This window comes from Lepisosteus oculatus, chromosome 10 (assembly GCF_040954835.1).
Source record: "Lepisosteus oculatus isolate fLepOcu1 chromosome 10, fLepOcu1.hap2, whole genome shotgun sequence".
NCBI lineage: Eukaryota > Metazoa > Chordata > Actinopteri > Semionotiformes > Lepisosteidae > Lepisosteus > Lepisosteus oculatus.
Window position 1 is genome coordinate 667501 of NC_090705.1, and position 19746 is coordinate 687246.

The 19746-nt window shown below is 43.2% G+C and overlaps 1 protein-coding gene across 10 annotated transcripts in view; it reads left to right on the plus strand.

Annotated features, from left to right (window-relative positions):
• The window catches only part of skap2 (src kinase associated phosphoprotein 2), an 83575-nt gene that overhangs the window by 17973 nt on the left and 45856 nt on the right, over positions 1 to 19746 (plus strand). For all 10 annotated transcript variants that reach the window (XM_006636054.3, XM_069194705.1, XM_069194701.1 and 7 more), the window contains exons 5-7: positions 16848 to 16928; positions 17420 to 17503; positions 18698 to 18822. In XM_006636054.3, coding sequence (XP_006636117.1) covers positions 16848 to 16928; positions 17420 to 17503; positions 18698 to 18822 — 290 coding nt within the window. The remainder of the gene's footprint in view (positions 1 to 16847; positions 16929 to 17419; positions 17504 to 18697; positions 18823 to 19746) is intronic.

The following is a 19746-nucleotide window of genomic DNA, read 5'->3' on the forward strand; positions in this document are numbered from 1 at the left end:
CTTTCTGCTTTGTCTAGGAAAACAGGCGCTAAAAACACTTTTGCTCTAATAAACCTAAGACAGTGTTTTATAATGCCTGTGCCAAACTAAACTAGCTCCCTGAAAACAGCTAATGCCATCGATCGGTCTCAGGATGGTGCCTCACTCAGTGAAATTACAGAACAGTTACTGGTGACACACAGTCCCTTGCTTTGCATGTTAAATCTGTAATTGGGTTTTTTTTCTGGTTTTGGTTGTTTTTTCAAGTTTCAATTTCTTTACATGTTTTTTATGTAATGCTGCATAATATTTTCTGCTAGGAAACAACTGTTCCTATAACAGATGTGATCAAATTCACACTGTGGTGTGTTTGCTGGGACGAGTGGACTAACGTGAGAAGCAGGCCAGGTCACTCTCCCCCTGGAGGGGTGCTGCAGGAGAAGCTGCGCTCCGCTGCATGGCTCTCCGCCTCTGCTGCGCAGACATCTGAACAGGGCCGCCTGCTGAGCCAGAGGTGGCGTGTTTGGATGTGGTGAGTCCAGCAGGCACAGAAGTGCCTTGAGCTGGGCAGGATGCAGGGGATCATCTGCTGACCCTACACTAACAAAGGGCGTTTTCATGCACCGTCGGCTGTTAATGCCGTTTGAGCAAGTGGAGCTACCTCTTCGCAGCTCCACCAGGATAGGGATGGGAGACCTCCAAGGAAAAAACAGGCTGCTGCTGTAAGTGGTGCTGGTGGACCAGTAGGTGACGCTCTTTCCCCTGGACTAGGATTTCCAAACCAGTGCCCCAGTATGGTGACCAGTGCCCCTGTACTGTAGGAGATACTGTTCTGATGAGACACCCTGACTACTAGTTAAAGATGCCATGGCACTTTTTGATTCGGCAGCAGAGTTAACCCCATTGTTATGTCTAAATCCCATACTGTACAATCGTGCCTATTTAATCGTCTCCTTAATTCACTTGGTGAAGCAGTTTTTCTTCTCTACCTGATCACTGTGCAGTGAGGCTGCTGGTGCAGAATGGCCACTGTGTGTCTCCCAGGTGGGGCTGCTGGTGCAGAATGGCCACTGTGTGTCTCCCAGGTGGGGCTGCACTTCAGTGGTAGATGAGGTGGGCCTCCTCCTATATGCAAATCTTTTCAGGATCCTTTGGGGTGACTAAGTGTTATATAAACACACACATGCCATTGTCTCATATGTGTGATAGCTCAGGAATGTCCCCTGTGATTCTCTGCTGCAGTCAGTCCTAGAAGAATTCTGCTGTGCAAATGTCTTTGTGCTCCATTCGATCATCACTGCCTGATCCTGATACCATGGGACTTGCAGGTGGTATGTGTAGACAAAGGCTCTGGAGCTTTATGCTTTGTCTTCAGGGGGAAACTGAAGTGCAGAAGAAATGCAATGAAGGCTTGCAGCTGGGTGCCACCATCTTTTGGGAGTGGTTTCGAGTGACCATATGGCCCAATTCTTTATTTTGAGGTGGTTAAGCAGAGCTTAAAAATAAGTGTGCAGGAGCTGCTGGATCATGAGAGAACTTGGCATTAACTAAAATAAATTTTAGGTCAGGATTTCTTGAAATATTTTCCAGTTATAATTTGCTCCACATTAAGGAATGAGTTGATGGCACTGGGTTCTAGACTGTAGAATGAACAGAGACCTTGGGATGTGCCAGAGGCTTAGCAGTGTTGTGAGTATTGGCAAGAGCAGCATCCGGTCCTATTCTGTGATGCTGTTAGATGTCAGGGGGAATCCAAATGTTTAAATGTGCGGGATCCCATCACAGATCAGGGTTATTAAAATGGAACAAACACACCAACACAGCCCTGGACACAGAGGTCTGTAAAAACATCCTTAATCTGCTGTAATATTACTGGGACACACAAACGGAACACAAACAGGAATGCTACTGGTCCCTAAAAATACAACACTTTCTCATATGAGATAGGAGCTTCTGTGCCATCTGATATTTCCCTGTGGTTAATTTATTATGTGCCTTAGTATTTGTTATAATGAATTTATAATATCTCACCATGGTGAGAGACAGCCAGGCAAAACAGACCCTGACTAAGTGGTGGTCACAGCTTGGTCAGAGAAACTGGGCCACACAGGCAGGCCTGGCTGCCCAGAGAGGGCAGTCTGTGCTCCCACTGCCAGCGGGGAGAAGCAGAGCCAGAGATGCTCTTTCTGCTGCACTGTAAGAAACACTCAGGGATCAGACAAACATTCTTCTGGAAAGAACAAATCTAATCCCAGAATTCCCACAGCTGCTAAATCACAACAGCTACCACTCCCAGTAGGGGAGGGAAACCAATCGAGCTACAGCCCGGTATGTGAGCTCCTTTCACAGTCTGAGGAAGAGAGAGCGAGCCTCTCAAATAATATTATTTTTTGCAGATGTCTTGCCAACTGTTACTGCTTTTGCAAAAAAAGTCATGCTTCGGTCATGCCAGTGAAGCTCGTTGAATTTGAATTTTATCCAGGTGGCCAAACAATTAAACTATTTTTTTTTACTAGGACTAAACCACTTGCAGTTAAATCATTAATTCAGCCTTAATGGTGGGTGAGACACAGACGAGCAGACTCCAAGACAGGATAGAAGGGCACACAGGCACAAGGATTGATCGTGGTAGAGAAGAAAGTGAAGCAAGAAGAGAAGCAATTAGTTCCATGAGAGTGTTTCCTCTTTCATAGACCGGGACTACAGAACTACGGATATGAGAACTAAAGATACCCGCATGGTAATAAAGTAATAACCAGCAGCAAAAATATAAACGACAAATATAAAGTTACAAACTGCACACTCTTCAGTACTATTTTGTACAGATACTTACACTTCTGTGAGCATCAGAGTGCTGTTCTGGAAGAATGATATGTGCTTTGTTACGATTGGTCTTCTCTGAGTATAGGGGTGTATCTTTGTTAACATATAAATTTACTTGTGTCTCAAGCTGGTGTCATGACCCAATTTAATTGATTTTTTTTATTTATAGTTGTTCTGTTATCAGAGTGGGATCCCTATTTTATTCCAATATATTATCCAGTGTTTTTAGATGAATGTCTCCATGAGAGTAAATAGATTAACATGCTGTTGAGTTAAGCAAATTCAGTAAATAAGGCAGGAAATGATTCTTTTTTCAATTGGTCTAATTGTTTAGCGAGGAAATGGCTTAGGAGTTCAAAGACATTTGTGCAAAGCCTTTAGTGACTAGGTTCTATTTTATTTTACAGATGCGGAAATGCAATACAAAACTCAGGTCTAATGTGTTTAATTAAATATTTTAAACATAGATCACAGACCATATCACAGAAAATGTGAATAAAACTACTGATCAAAGAATTATACATTTTCTTTTGACTTTGCTTGACGGGTTGTCCACCCATTGTTGTCTTGTGTTGTGCAGAGTTAATGACAGTGTTGTGTAGCCCCATTCAGCTGAAGCACAACCACAATATGAGCCGGCCTAATGTTTGTTTCTGTTTTTATCTTCTGCAGCTCATGTAATTATTAAAAACATCTTTTTGCTGAGCGAGCAAGCGAGTGTGGCTGGGCAGTGCTGCTCCAGGCCGCGGAGGAGAGATTCACTCTTCTTTCGCACTGTAGACCCGGCTTCACCTCCGTTCCTCCACTAATGCCTTCCTGCACTCCATTCTTCCTTCATCCCCCATCTGCTCTGTTCCTCCTCTCCTCCTTCATCCCTCTTCTGCTCCGTTCCTCCCCTCCTCCTATTGTAAGCTGTGTCTACAATAACTAAAATCACACGTGAAATAATATTCAAGAAAAAGTAGTACTACTCCTTTCTAAGTACAATTCTAATACAGAATTAGAAATATTAATATACAGTAGAACTAGACATATAAATATGTTATAACTGACACACAACAACTCAACAGAATGTTATCATGATGTGATTTTATCAACTAGATACATTTTGAATTCAAATCACTCACATAGGTAGTAGGAAGTTATTTCAGCATGCAAAGCAAATGATAAAACTAGCTTTACTGAAGAAGGCACAGCCATTTCGCTTGGCCTTGGGACATCAAATACAATATAAATACTGAGTTATGTTGGTCCTGTTTTGTACCAAAATAAGCTGGCCTCAGTACCAGCAACAGTTAAGTAAGCAAATTCAATTCAGACTTGCCACAGGGCCTGATCCTAATGGTGAGCAAAGTAGATTTGTTGAGATGATGTTGCCAGTGTTCAATTCAACTGAATTAAGGAAAGGTTCTAGCCCTTTGATGGGATTTCTGCATCTTTAAGCTAACCGGACAGGTGAGAGGAAGAAATAGGTGTGACCTCTCTTGTGCCCTGTCCTTCAGCGCAGTAATGAATGTAGCCCCTGGTCCTCTTTGGATCGTTGGACCTCTGTGGTCCTCCCCTGCTGTGTATCCTCAGGTACATCACAACAAGCTTTCTGCTGTACATCACATGTATTGACTGTTCTTTGTGCTGTATATAGTCTCTGAGAGATGAGGGAAGAACACAGGAAGGTGTCTCTCCCAGCAGTTTCCTCATTTTCTAGACACATGGACGATGGAATCGCAAAAGCTGTTTATTATCAGCCATGGCTCTGGTCCAAGGGGTCTGTTTTGGTCAAACTGCAGTCCTCTTACAATATTTACTTTCAGCATCGTCAGCATTGATGCTTCTTTTAAAAGGTGACCATTTCCCAAGCTTCACACATCTGCAGAAGTCAGACTGGACTTTATTTAATCAATTTCTTTTTTCTGAATCGCACAGTTCAGTGCAAAGAACCACAGTTTCAGCTCAAAGTGTGTTGAGGGGCCTTTTATAAACTCAAAGTTCTTTTTGACATGGTGGTGACAGGTATGTCAAAAATTTTCCTCTGAAGAAATGCTTTAGTTTTTTAATATGTCCTTGAGGTCAGGCAGCTCTTCTGGGAATTTTTTTTTACGTTGCCCACATGTGAAACATCTTTGGCTGTACTGTTTCAGTCCAAGGCTGTTGCCATTTTGTAGAGTCTCATGCTCGAACGGTTGGGGGCTACCGTTTCACATTGGTTTTCTCTCTGGAGCAACCTGAGCTTTCACTTGATCAGCCACCCTGGCAGAGTTCAGATGTAGCCAAAAACATGTTAAAAAACAAGAGGTTCGAGATGCAATGTAGCAACACACAGGGCACTCGGCCGTTTGGCATGGCTATAAGGAGCTGTAGTGTGTGTGGTCATGGATGATGCTTAGTGATGTTGTTTTGTGATGCAGATGGAAAACATGAAGGCGTAGCTCCTACTAAAAGACCCAGTTAGAGCGGACAAGGGAAGCTCGTTTCTAGTTTGTACGTCTGACATACTGTATGACATCTCTTCTTCTCTTCGTATCTCTTGTGTGTGGTTATACGAGTAAAAATAATCAGTAGTGCAGCATCCTTACGTACACACTAACGAAACGATTGCTCTATAAATACAGTAGCGCACACACGACAAGTAACTCTCCAAGGTGTGAAGTGAAAGTTTTAGAACACTTGTCAACACATCATACGCAGGATAAAAAAGGCCTGAGTGGGATCTGTGTTTGCTGTGGGACTTTGCAGAAAGGGCTGTGGTATCATTTGAAGCAGAAGAGTCTTTCCCATTTGCCTTTTAGTGTGTATTGCATGCATAAAAGGAGTTTGTCAACTAAGTCCTGACATTTTGTATTTCTCGTTTGAAGATCATTTGATCAATTTCTTGTTATTTCTGAATTTTATTTACACCTTGATTCAAGAAGAACAAGCATTGGGCTGCTTTTTTAACCTACAGCAATTACTATTTGGGATGACCAATACGTTCTCCAGGTGATTTAAGACATCTAAGATACAGTGGCTGTTTTGTGTCAATCGTGATTTGCACTGTATTGATCTGCTTTCTAATCGAACCAAATGTAACGCACAAACTGTTCACCACAGGTAAAACATCTCCCCTGGGTGGGGAAGAGGGGGAACAGTGTTTTATTTTCTTGTGAAAGAATGGATCAGGTTTGTCCACCTCGTTGTTAACCTGTGGTCACCTGTGTATCCGGCATCATTTTTTACTTCCCGTCTGTGGTTTGGGACTCCTGTGTGTGTCTGAATATGCATGAGGATGGCACAGCTGTTTTGTGCATATATTTCTGTAGTTATTAGTATTCCATCGGGAGCTGTGCTTCTATGGTACAGTGCTACCATGTGGAAGAACAGCAGAATACACTTAATAAACTGGTCTGTGGCATATTGCCTGGAGACTCAAAATCACATTAACTCCTATTCTTTAACCCTGTCAGAGAGCAACCAGCAGACGCTGCAGATCTTTCTTCTGTGTTATTCCAGTATAAATCAGTGGAAGGGACTGAGATGGTGTAGCAGAAAGAAAAGTATTTTCTGGTAGTGTATTTAAAAGACTAAATTAATATTCTAAGAATCTGCAATGCCTACTTAGCACTCCTCCAAGGGGCAATCATGCATTTATGCATTTTTAAATCACTTAATGGACCTAAATAACTCCCATTAAGATCATTTACCCCCTTTGACAAAGCAAAGTAAATACAGCATCCTGTGGGATGGAATGAAAAGCTCAATATATATAGGTGTTGTGTTAAATCCATTCAGTGTTATTCTCACATCTGTATAGTGCAAATCTAAAGCACAAATCAGGCATTCCTGTATTTGTGCTTTAGGTGTGTGGGAATTGCTTTAGGCTTCAGAACAGAATAGATCAAAAGATTCTGAGATTTTGCTTGTTGGCCCAGAAGTTCCTCTTGAGTAGGAATGCTATGTAAAAGGCCTATCTCCTTGTACACAGCATTCCTCAAATATCACAATGTATCTGAGTTCGCTTTAGGACACAGATACGATCTCTGTCTCAGGAGAGATGATGCAATGAGGCCAGTTATGCCACATACAGTACGCGCAGTTCAGCAAGCTGACCCCTGAGGAAACCTGCAGCTACTGCAGTGTCAGCAGCTCTGAAGAGGCAACAGCAGTAAGAGCTGCAGCCTGAGCACAGACCGCTGAGAGGGTCAGAGCAGAGAAGCCTTGATCACGTGCACCAGACCAGCCCGAGAAAGAGCCTCAGGCCTGGGAGCTACAGTAACTCTTTCACTTGTTTATATTGCTTCCATTCACAGCAACACAGCCTGTTCTTTAATTTTGTATTTTGCTGTGTATTTTCCAAAGCAGATTTTTTCTGAAGCACTCTTTGCTAACCAAATATTTCCTTTCACTAGTAGATATTCAGTTTTTGAAAATTTTCAGCTTGCAGTCGGAAGGAAATCGCTGTTTTTTTTTTACTGTTACGACATATTTGACCATTTAAAATGTAATTTTTATCTGCTTGTATAAGTGCAACAAAGAATTAATGTGTAAAACTCTGTAAACACTGTACAGGTATATTGTCCCAGCTCAGTAAATAATAATAATAATAATAATTTTAAAAACATCTTCTACAAACAAAATTTACATGATTTTAGTTTTGTAACCTGTTGCAAATTGCCTACAGAACAAGGATAGGCAAGCAGCCTGCTGCACCAGCTGAGAGAGAGCTCAGCTGTGGAGTGCATAACTAAGAGCTCTGATAATATTGCCTGTGCCCTGGCAGACCCTGCACCTCTGCGTGTTCAGCGGGACTTAGGACACGTGGACAATCAGCCTCCGCTGTCTGCTGTTCCACATTAGGGACTGCGGGTCACCGAGAGTGCGCAGCTGCACACTGAAATACTTTGCTCAGCAGGTATGTGCAGGATGCGAAACTTCAAGGGGTGATAATTTTATGTATATTCCCTACTTGTCCATATTTCTTGAGTGGTGGAGAAACCTTGTATTCAACCATTTAGAATTGCAAAGAAAAATGAGAGAGAAGGTCTCTGTGTGGTATTAACACATTGAGGTGTGCTCAGCGCAGCGTGAGACTCACGGAAACACACACAGCACTCAGACTGCGCTGTTAGTCAGGCGCCCGGGCAGCTTCAGGGAGGACAGGACGGGACGCCCTGCTGCCTGCTGGCCGGGCCAGGCTGGAGTCGTGAGCTCTGGGACCAGCAGCCCCAGTGACCCCTGCTGCTCCGCTCTCTCAGGAGAAAGAAACATCAAAATTCAAAACCTTCTGGCGGCTGAACTGCAGGCATGCACCCCATCACTTAGAAATGGATATTTTTTGCTTCTGTAGAGACATGGTCCTTAGTTGCCTTATAGAAGATGAACTTATCATGCAGCAATAAACCCCTTTTGTCTAGACAGTTCCTGACTCTGTGGAGTCATAGCAGTGTGCCTTATAAAAGGTTATAGCACCACTTTTTATTAACACCTGTCCTAGGGTCATCATTGCGAACGGACCACACGCAGGAGTAGCACGTCCATGTAGAGGGGGCCTGAGCTGTTGTCCAGTCAGCTCTGTCGCCAGCCTGGTGGTAGGTCACCCCCTGATACCCTAGTAATATATACCCTACCCTAGAGCAGAGCAGACTGGTCAGCTATCACCAGCCCCGAGTGGAGGAGACGGATTACCCACTAGCAGGGAACTTCTGAAAGCTTGTGGTTTCCTGATGAACTGCACAAGTTACTGTATAGTGACCCAAGTGACACAGGGTGGTAAATACCTCAACGTGCTGAATTGTATTTTTTTAATCATATATCTTACAGTGTGACTGCCAGAGCGGCTCAGGGGTTAGCATCATCCTGTGTGGCTTCCTCTGCTTTTGAAGTGAGCAAGCTGTAACACCGACAATAGGATGTAATGATAATTATACTACGGAGTGCCTCCACCAAAGGCCACAAAGTGCAGCTCTGCTGTAATTTCCTTCTATATTTTTGACAGGTCAGACAATAGGTGAGGGAGACCTTTACATCCTTAAGCATTGCAACAGTTGTTGATTTTTCTCTTCTGTACCTCTGTGGATTAAAGGTCTGTTATGTTGTAGGTTGATGCCAAGTTCTTGTCACACAATTCAGAAAGAAAAAATACTGTCCAGGCTCAAAAATTTCCATTACTGTCAGATCTGTAGGGCATCATCTAAATAAAGGATATTTACTGCATAACCGGAACAATTAAAGCACTGCTGTGAACTGGCACTGTTTTGAAACAGAGTAGACGGCACCAGCAGTTTAAATAGTCAACACTGTAAATTTCAGACCCATCTAAAAAACACAGCAATTAGCATCTGTGGGCTAGTTTTCACAGTGGGACTGGTGCTGCTGGTGTCTGGGTTGGTTTTCACAGTGGGACTGGTGCTGCTGGTGTATGTGGTCAGTTCACTATAGAGCTCCAGTTATGTGAGAAAGTCTTTCAGAATAATGTGAAATTTGTTTGTTATAAGTAAACTAAGAATTGAAATAAATTACAGTATATTTCCCACATTTATTTTTTGAGGAATTGCCCTTTTGTATAGCAGTATAATAAAAGGTATAATATTTATAAGTGTTGTAAGGTGGACTATAGAAAATGTTACAGGAAGACAGAACAGTTCAGAAGAAGTAATGACAATTTGTGAGGATTTGATTTCTTTGTTAAATCCATGTTTTATAGTGTAAAATAAATTACAGCGTTGCTTTCAACTTATACTGCATGCAAAGTGACGTGAAAGTTTGTTCTTGGCAGTGTAATGAGCCAGTGAAGTCAAATCAGTGAATACGCATCAGGCAGTATGCAGGCCAAGTACAGACTATTTTAATCACAGCAGACTCAGTTCTAGGGCAGACCTAACTTTGAGACAGTGGTGAGCTGAAATACTTCAGGAACAGTGCTTCCTAGTTTTTCACAAAAGTAACTTAACTTTGTTGGGTCTATGTTTTTCATCTCCACTCTGGTCAGGCTTTAGAAAGCTATGTGAAGAACATCATTAAGAGTCAGGGACTTCGACCTTTGTAAAGATGCAATTTTGGTGTCCGTTCAATATAGTCTTGTGGTCATACAATTTTATTAAAATATATGGTGCAGTTAAGTCGATTCACAGAGATATAAGACATGCAAGTTGTTCTGCTTTATTTAAATCACTATTCTAGGCACCTTCAGAAAGCAGTCTGAAAACCTGGCATGTTCATGTTAAGGTGTGTGTGAAACCTGCTCAGATTGCATTGAAGAGAGGTGACGTTTCTGTATTCCTGTTTATGAGCAATTCAAATGGAGGTACTCCATTCCTCATGAGGTTTTTTTAGCATTCTATTAGCACCCAGCACAACAAACTGCAATAAAAGTCCTACTAGCAAAGAGTCAAGGGAAGAAATAAGGAAGCGAAAGAGCAATCAATGAAAATTAAATTGGTCCCTAGATTCTACTGCTGCCCCGACTGATGAATTTAGGGTCACTGTGCAATATAAATGCAGTAGATGGCTTGCAGATTAGAGGCTAATTTGCCTGGTAATTGTGTTTTATAAATGTGGATGTGTCAGTGCTGCCTGCAGGCTTAGCCAGAGACAGGCCCGGTGTTTAACAAGCCTGCCCTGACAGTAATGCGCTGTGTCACCCGTCAAGGCACGGTGCACATGCTGAGATGTGATAATCTGCCATCGCCGGTTCTTGCAGTGGCTGGAATAAATAAAGGCCCAGCCAGATGAAGAGGGATTAACTGCGCAGATTGAGCAAACTCTTCAATCATTGAGCCAGCGATCTCATAAAGGATTAGCCCACTCTTACAAATATTGATTAGTAATCCGCAACTCAGAAAAATGACAGAACACTTGCACAGGCTGTATGAGGAGTGTATAGCATTTACATTAATAATTAATTTTATTGTCAAAAAGTGACAGATTCACTTTTAAATTATCCTATAAAGTCAGTGAAGATGGATTGCCCTTCTCATATTCAACTCTTTTTTTTCCCGTTTTGCCTGGCAGAGCCAATGACTGTGAGCAGTTCAATGGAAGTGCATATTATCATGCTTTAAACACAAGCAACAGAGATCCAGGACAAAATGTGTTATTTACCCTAATGTTTAAAAATAAATGGGAAGAACTAGGTAAACTGGGAATAAAGATTTTCTAGCTACAGCTAACATTGGAATGTCTTCACTTTCCTGTGAATTAATATAGATAAACATTGTCACAGAGGAACCCCTTTCCCCAGACCAGTAGAAAAGGAGGGGATATTTTTCATCTGCTAAACTGTTACTCCGGGATTTGATTTGTGCTGAAAGGAACAATTAGTTTTAGAGCTGGCTTGGACTCGTAGGTTGGAGTATGAGGTTTGTTTGTGGGACTTGAGAATTTGTCTTTTCTTCCTTTCAAAATAAGAAAGTCTGAGGATCAGCAGGAGGGGAAGGAGGTGCCCACTATCTGCAGGGTGATGGCCTGACTCTGCTGCTCTTCTCCCATAGGGGCCTGTTACACCACCTCACCTCAATTTCAATTTGCTGCTCGTAGAAGGAAGTCCAAACTTAGTTGTCAGATGTTACATTCAGGTGAAATACTACCCAGTGATCGGATCTTAATAAATCATTCCACATTTTATTTAGAATTTATTTAGTACTAATGAAGATGGGGACAGTGTACTTTTAAATGGCAGCGATAACATGACACTGATAAATCGGTGAAATAATACTCATTACAGTAGTTTTTCTGGTGGTACTTGTCAGAGGGCTGTGGAAAGGTGATCAGGTTTTAAATAAGAAGTGATATTTCACTGCATGGCTCGCTGTGCTTGGTGACACATCTGCACTCAGCTGTCAAACCGCAGATCTGCGCAAAGGAGGCGAGGGGACAGCGCTCGCAGTTCCCTACAGAATAATAAATGGAACTGAAAATTGATTTAAGCACATTGGAACAAGGGATCTAATGGTGAAGTATGAAGACTGATTTCTTCTAAAGTGGCACAAAAACATAGCTTGAAAGTCTTTCAGTTTAAAGAGGGATTATCTTGGGTAGATGGGACTGGACTGCATCCATTAGAAGGTTAATTCGGAAGCCCGGCTTGAGTGATCGAGGAACTCTTGCTACATCAGAGTGTAAAGAATAAGAAAGGTTACAAATGAGAGGAAGCCATCAGGCTCATTCCATAGTTAGTAGTTTATTGATCTGTCAATCTCATCCGCCCAGCTTGAAGGAAGCTGGAGGGTAGCTTGTTCCCCACTCCCACAACACTTTGAGTAAATATCGGCCACCTGAAGAATGCTCCACGGCCGAAACGTTGTGTTTTTTCTCTCTTCTTTTTTTCAGCATTGAATAAACCTATTTCTTGTTATTAAGGAATTGCCATTCGGTTTGAGACCTGTCATTACACTTGGACGTTGAGTGGGGAGTGAGTACTCGAGAACCTAGAAATCTGAAGTGCTCATCCCAAGCAGAGACAGAGACTTTGTCCCTCTTTCCTCTGGACTCCCCGGGTCCCTGTGCCCGAGGGCGCAGAGCCCAGAGCCCAAAGCCCTCCTGCCCTCTCCATGTAAACCTCACCTCCGAGCCAGCTGGTGTCCTGTGTCCTTTCAGGCCAAAGCCCTCTCTGTCATGCTGTCCTGTGGCTTGTTTAGCAAATCGGAACAGCACAGCACCCAGGAACTGAGGATCTGGTCTTGCACCTTGGCGCCGTGTCCAGAATGCTGGTTAAAGTCGAAAGACAGGCACGCTCTCATTGGAATTCACTGTCCTTGCAGATAATTCGATTGTGAAATATTTTTCTTTCCTCTTGTAGCAGCTTTTAAATTTGCATAATAATGAAAGATTCTTCCCCTGAAGTGTGTATGACTGCGACGTCTGAATTATGTCCTTCCAAATGTAATAGTTATATACCGCTCTTCAGAGAAGTCAAATTAAGGAGTGCATGAGGGGCGTATATTGGGAACCGGAAGTGTTTAAATGTAAGCATTTAAATTCAGATTGCTGGAGCTGCATTGCACATATTTAAACTTAAGGTTGCAAATGAGAGGCGGCCATTTGGCCCATCTTGATTGTTTATTTGGTTTCCAGTAGCTCAGCAATCTGCGGATGCACTTGTTTCAGTCAATGGCCATCTCATTTTCACCCTCCCTGCTGGCTGAGCAAACCAGCACTCATGCCCAGCAGCACTTTGAAGAGCTTCCTGCTCAGGCACTGGCCAAGCGGTGGCCAGGGCAGCGCCACCTTCAGACATGAGGCTGCCGCTCTGCTGCTGGTGTTCTGCGCTCTGAGAAGCCCAGGAGCTGCTTGTGTGCTGTGTGGGTGCTCTCATGACACCTACTCTATCAGGGCAGGAGGAAAGTGCAGGGAAGGGGGAGGATACAACAGTGAGCACTTCTGCTAGGTGTGTGTACCAGAACTGGTACCGTTTAACACTGAGCTCAACATCTCGCTCTCCACCGATGGCAAAAGGAGAAGTCTGCTGCCGTGGTGGCGTCTCTGCACCATGCACACTCTGTAAAGTGATACACCGGGGAAAGAAATCTGTTGATCGTTGCCTTGGCTCCGCCGAAGGAAGAGTTGATGTGTAAGAGAGAGTCTGCGTTCTGCCAAGATGACATCACTGGGATTTCGGGACCAGTGCCTTCGATTGCAGACAGCTGCAGTTCAGTGCTCCCCGTGTTTAGACAGACAGGGCAGGAGGAGCAGTCTGATCAAAGCATTCCCACATGGTAATCACGGGTCCTGTCTTTGAGTGCACTCGTAAATATAGGCGCTGTAATGGAGCCAGGTTATTACATCCTCGGGACTGTAGGTCAGGCTGTATTAATAGACGAGTATCCCCCTGCAATATCACTGTAATAGCCAATTTTTTCATATATAAAAACTATTGTGTGTGCTGTACATCCTAGTGGATGAGGAGAGACTTGTTAATCCAGGGTATTGACCCAGTTTGTTTAGAACACATCACTGCTCTGTGACCTGTTTTCGGATTCTGTTTTTGAAGTGGTGTAATAAAACACATCTGGTCTTTATTTTGATGAAGGCTTCGTTGCAGTGTTGTCAAAACCTGGTGCCTCAAACCAGTTTAGTTACAGAGTTCCTGCCGGCGAGCCTGTATAAACATGGTTGATAGAGTGCTGAAGATCTGGCATTTGAACTGACCTGTGACCTTATATGGTCACACAGACATGTCTGACCTGTATTTATTCTGGATATTTTTCCAGACGTGATTTCAGACAGCAGCTCTGGAGAGTAGGGTGAAAATCCAGAGTAAAGACAACGTTCACACGGTATTTTTCTTCTTATCAAGGAGCATTCTTTGTCTTTCACCTGTATTAGGTGTATTTTACCATGTCCAGATACCAATACACATTTGCCTTCTGTATGAGGGATATAAAATATATACAAAATTACATTCTCAATTAATAGTTTTACTTCACATCTGTAGCTACGGAAGTCAGACATACAGGGGCTCTTATTTTATTTTTATTTTTCCATCTCTGTGAATACATCCCTGGAATACTGGTATGTAAACAGCGGTATCACCCAGGCTACTGTGAAGTGTGATTTGCAGTTTAATCTTGATTGATTTGCAGGCACTAAGAGAGGTGTCACCTTTTATGATTTATCTGCCTGCTCCTGAATGCTTTCCTAGTTGTGCTGCTCAGCTAATAGTGCTCATATCCCCATCTCAACCGCAAATGAAATACCTTCATCCCTTCTTATTAGTTTTTATTATGTTTAATTTTGAATTCTGTCTTTGTTGATGCTTTATTTATGCCTACAGACATCAGAGTCCTAGTGTGTGTTTTATTAGCCTCTGCTGAAAGTGACACTGCAGAAATGCTGTATAAAACACTTATAATTTCTAACGTCAAGAAATCATTGTAAAACAAACTTTGGTAATATATGGGTTTCATGTTCAGTTTTACACTGCCAGGGAATGAGGGTATTTCAGATTTTCTCTTCATATAATCCTCAAAGGAGATTATTCTTGTATTTCTTCCGGAGGGAGCTCAAATCTTCTTTATGTAACAAGCAAATGTTTTAAGACAAAAAAAAGTGCATTTGAGGGGAAAGTACAATTATTACAAAAGAACAAGCTCTAGAGATTAATAATATAAATGCGATTGTATAGCTGTAGTGGGACAAGCTGATCGCCGATGATGAGAGCACCATCAGAGGACAGGCCGGCCTCCTCCATGTCCAGACAACAACCCAGCACCACTGCAGGGACTTCGCTGTCATTCAGAGCTTCTACACAACACAGCCAGCTGCCAGCTTTAATCAGCAATCACACGTTAAAGCCCATTTCCCGATAGCAAAGGCTCCTCTTATTATCGTTGACTGTGTTTTGGGAATATTGGGCTCCCTGCACAAGAACATGACAAAGTTCACGAGGGAGAGAAGTCCATTCAGACCATCCTGCTTCTTTGGTTGCTCGAAGATTAATGGGCCAAAGATTCTGTCGAGATGCAATTATGTCTCTTCAGATGTTGTTAGAGGAACATTTGTCATACATTTTCTAGAATGTAATTTCCCTAAATTTGTATTAAATGAAGCTGACGTATAGGAAACTGCTTCCCACCCATGAATCCCGGGAGTACAGCAGTGGGCTGGACTTTAACGGTTCGGTTCGGTTCCCCTCGCCTGGCTTGGGGGCTCTGCTGGCAGCGAGCGGAAGAGCTGTGGTGCCACTCCTGCAGATCCCCAGCCAGCCACGTGCCATACGGCCTGCAAGTAGATCAGCACCCTGCATTACCGGAAGTGCTCCAGCATACAGTACTACAGTATCTCATTTCCTGCTATGGTGACATCCGCTCTGTTAATGGTGAAAGGTTGGGAAAATTAGTAAAGATAAGCAGCAAAATCAACCTAATAAATAAACCTACAGGTAAATCAAATAAACCACACCTCAACAGGTGGTTCTAAAGAAGGCCAAGGGCATTATGGAGTGTGAATCTACATGACTTTCATCTGTGATACGCCTCTGTGTCCCTGGGTGTCAAAGTAACAGACTCAGAAAATCTTCCATCCCCCTCTGCAATCTCACTCTCAGAGAATGTAAAGTATGTAAACTCACTTTCTAATCTCCTGTAGCACTGTTGTATTGTATTATTTGTTGATGATGTTGGTCTGTTATGAGTTTATTGTTTTGTTGGACCCTACTATAAAGTATAGTCAATTTCCCCCAGGGGATAATAAGACTGAATTGAAATAATTTCTAGCGATACACTGGAATGTCTTGCATTGAAATAATAATGAATAAAAAAATGGGTTAGATTGTTTTATTATAACTTTAATTTTTCCTTAAACAGAAGGCTTTTAAGCACATTTTAAGTTCATTTTCTGGGTTGGAACTGTGTGCTCTTGCTCTCAGCCAGAGAGAGTGTGATTTACTCATTGGTCATGCCAATAAAGCATCTTGAATTGAATTCCTGTGGAATAGTGCACCTCTGAAGCCCCTGTCTGTGGGCTGTCTCAGTGCACCTGTGGAATAGTGTACCTCTGAAGCCCCTGTCTGTGGGCTGTCTCAGTGCACCTGTGGAATAGTGTACCTCTGAAGCCCCTGTCTGTGGGCTGTCTCAGTGCACCTGTGGAATAGTGTACCTCTGAAGCCCCTGTCTGTGGGCTGTCTCAGTGCACCTGTGGAATAGTGTACCTCTGAAGCCCCTGTCTGTGGGCTGTCTCAGTGCACCTGTGGAATAGCGCACCTCTGAGCCCCCTATCTCTGTGCTGAACAATTGCACCACTGGGTTTCACATCAGCTGGTAGTGGAAGAAATAGATCTTCTCTCAGAGTCTGAGCAAAGTGCCTGCACCTCCCCCCTTTATGAGGAGTAAGCACTGTGTGGCATGTAGAACCTCTTTCTCTTGAACAGGAAAGTGGAAGAGCACCTGGATGAGGCATGTCTGTAAAGCCTGGGTTTCCTCCCTGAGTGGAGTTCTGTGTCTGTGTGCCATGAAGCGGTGTGTGTTAGAGCAGTGCAGCTTGAAGGAGCAAGTTAAACTGAAACACTGCTTTGTCTTGCGGCTTTTAAGCTCAGTAAGGGAATCAGCTGCGAGAGTATATGTTTCTGACTATTGCAGGAGCACAGCAGTCTCCAGCAGTGGCAGCTCAGGATCTCCCTTCAGTCTTCAAGGCAGGATACCTGGAGAAACGTAGGAAAGGTAATGTGCTACGACCTGACCACACCCATCCACCCTGGCCACACCCCTTCACATAACCACACCCTCACCCTGGCCACACCCCTTCACATTGACCACACCCCTTCATGTTGACCAGACCCTTCACTGTGGCCACACCCCTTCAGTCATACATGTTCAAAAGACTGGCAGCAGTGAGGGCAGGTGAAGGGAGGCAATGAGAGGGCTCCAAACTCACCCGAGCGTACTGCTCTCTCCGGCTGCTGGCATCGCTTCTGCCACACTCACTGCCCCCTGAGCTGCTGGCTGGAGATCTCAATGAGACGAGGAGCGGGAGAGGGAAAGCTCTGACTGAAATGCACAGTTACAGAGAAGGTTAAAACACCAAATCAGAGCTGAAGCGAGCTGCATTTTCATCCGTGGTGCCCATCTTTTGCAAGCGATGTACCTGAGACACAGTAGATGTTTATTCACGCCGGGGTTTTTCTCCACATCTTTCTGTCTTTGTTTTTCAGACCACAGCTTCTTCGGCACCGAGTGGCAGAAGCGCTGGTGTGCTCTGAGCAACCACACGTTCTACTACTACGGGAGTGAAAGGGGTAACGTCTAGTGGTGACGATCGCACTGTGGCTCACGTTTCCCCCCTGTCCTGTGCCAGACCCGCGTGTGCAGATCCCGAAAATTCGTCGTGTGTTCACACAGCCCGTCCTTTCCCAGCCGGCTGGGCACGGCTCCCAGTCCTGCACTGGCCGGCGCAGCCCAGGGGAGATTCTCGATGTCTGTGGCGAAGCAGTCTCACCCACCTTCTGCCCAGAAAGGGCTAAACCTACATTTCAGAAACAAAAAAGAAACAAAATTCTGTAGATGGGCTTTTTTGCCACGTCTGTTTCATCTGAGCAGTTATAAGGAGAATTCAAGACAGATTGAGAAGAGCTGCATCTAGTTCTGACCAGTTTGCTGCTTCTTCAGGAGCCTCTTCAAGCTCAGTGTTTCCCTTCTGACTTACAGTTTGTTTTTGCTAACTGGATATTTTAGTTTGATTTTCTGCCTCCGCAGTATTTGTTAATGCTCCTGTTTTGGTATCATCTGAAATTGTGACTAATTTACTAAGAATCACAAAAATCTAGATTAATGATGTAAATTAGGAAGATCGGTGGTTCTAGTGCAGATCTCTATGTTACTCCGCTAATTGCATCACCGTAGTCTGAGCACTAACATCTGTCCTTTCTGTTTTCTGTTAACTAATTCTCAATCCAAACACACACATTTCCCCAAATGTCTACAAATTGTAATTTGAGAATCTTTTGTGACAAAGTTTAGATTTTCAGAAATATACATTTTTGATAAACACATCCTATCCACCATTGCTTGTTCAGTTACAAGATGATCAAATAAATTTGGTATTGTTTTTGTGCAACTTATAAATTAAAGGTTGGCATTTTATAGTAGCAAATTTTCCCAAAATATGAAAGCTGTAAGACTAAACAGGTTGTATGATTCATGTTTTCTTGATGTACTTTTTGAACTGCATTGAACCATCGTGTTGCCTAAGTAGAAAATGCAGCATTAAGTCCAGCATTAAGTGACACCAGCTAAGGCCTTGATGTTTTCCACATTGAGCAGGGTCTTGGTTTTGTGTGAAATGTGAACAGTGAGCGGAACTGGCTGTTTATAAAAATGTTGTTTAGAAGAGAAAGGAGGACAGCCTGATCGTGGGGAGTGTTGCTCCTGACCTTTGCATCTTCCCAAAGTGGCCAGAATGGTGAGCAGTGCTTCTCCTGTCTCTCCCACAGACAAACAGCAGAAAGGCGAATTTGCTATAGATGGCTACACAGTCAAGATGAATAATACCCTCCGAAAAGATGCCAAGAAAGATTGCTGTTTTGAAATATCAGCTCCTGACAAACGCATCTATCAGGTTTGTTGCCCTCTGTATCTCATGGAAATGAACTCGGCAAGAGAGTATCTATAGGGATGTTCTGTGGAAATTGCATGCATGTCTTTTGTATTTTTTAATGCCGGTTTATATATTTGTAGGGAAATTATCAAACTCATTATTGCTATACTCATCATTAACAAGCAGAATATCATTCTGTATATTATTAAGTAAGCATGGTAGAGTGAGTATTTTATGAACGTTGTTTTTGATCTTGTGTGGAAAAGCACAGCTGTTACTGAAATATTCTGCATATCGCCATTTTCAGAAGCACATTTTATCTGATAAGAAGGCAGTCTGTTCTTCCTGCACTTTTTGCAAAGCCTTAGACGATAAATTAAGATTCATCTTAAGAGGTGTGTACAGATATCTAATTGTATGTGTGTCATTTTTCTTTCTTGAATTTCGCAACAAAGTCCATCTGTCCAGATTTTGTGGACGGGAAGGTCTTCCTGGCTTTCTCATGCATTTTTACATAATTGATGCTGTGATTGATGCGCTTGTCAAACAGGTTCGGTTTTGAAAAAAATGTAACCGGGGAACGCGGATTGTGAAATTTAGTCCATTGCTCAGTGTAACTGAATAATAAAGACTGGTGCAAGACCTGTCTTCTAATGCTGAAAAAATAAAGTTTTGTGTTGTACAAAGTTGTAATGAAGGTTAGGTCCATACCAGAGCCACAGTGGCTGACCGGGCTCCCAGTCTTAGTTACCTGACCAGAAAATAGAGAGAACGTCAGCCCTCCCACACCCCACCCCCAGCACAGGACAGGTGGGATGTTACCCCCCAGACCTGCAGGTCCCCACTCATACAGCCGGCTGCACTAGAGCAACTGGGGCACTCGAACCCACAACCTGTCCCACACCCCTCCCCTGCCCCCACGCCAGGTGAAAGGGATTAAGTTAT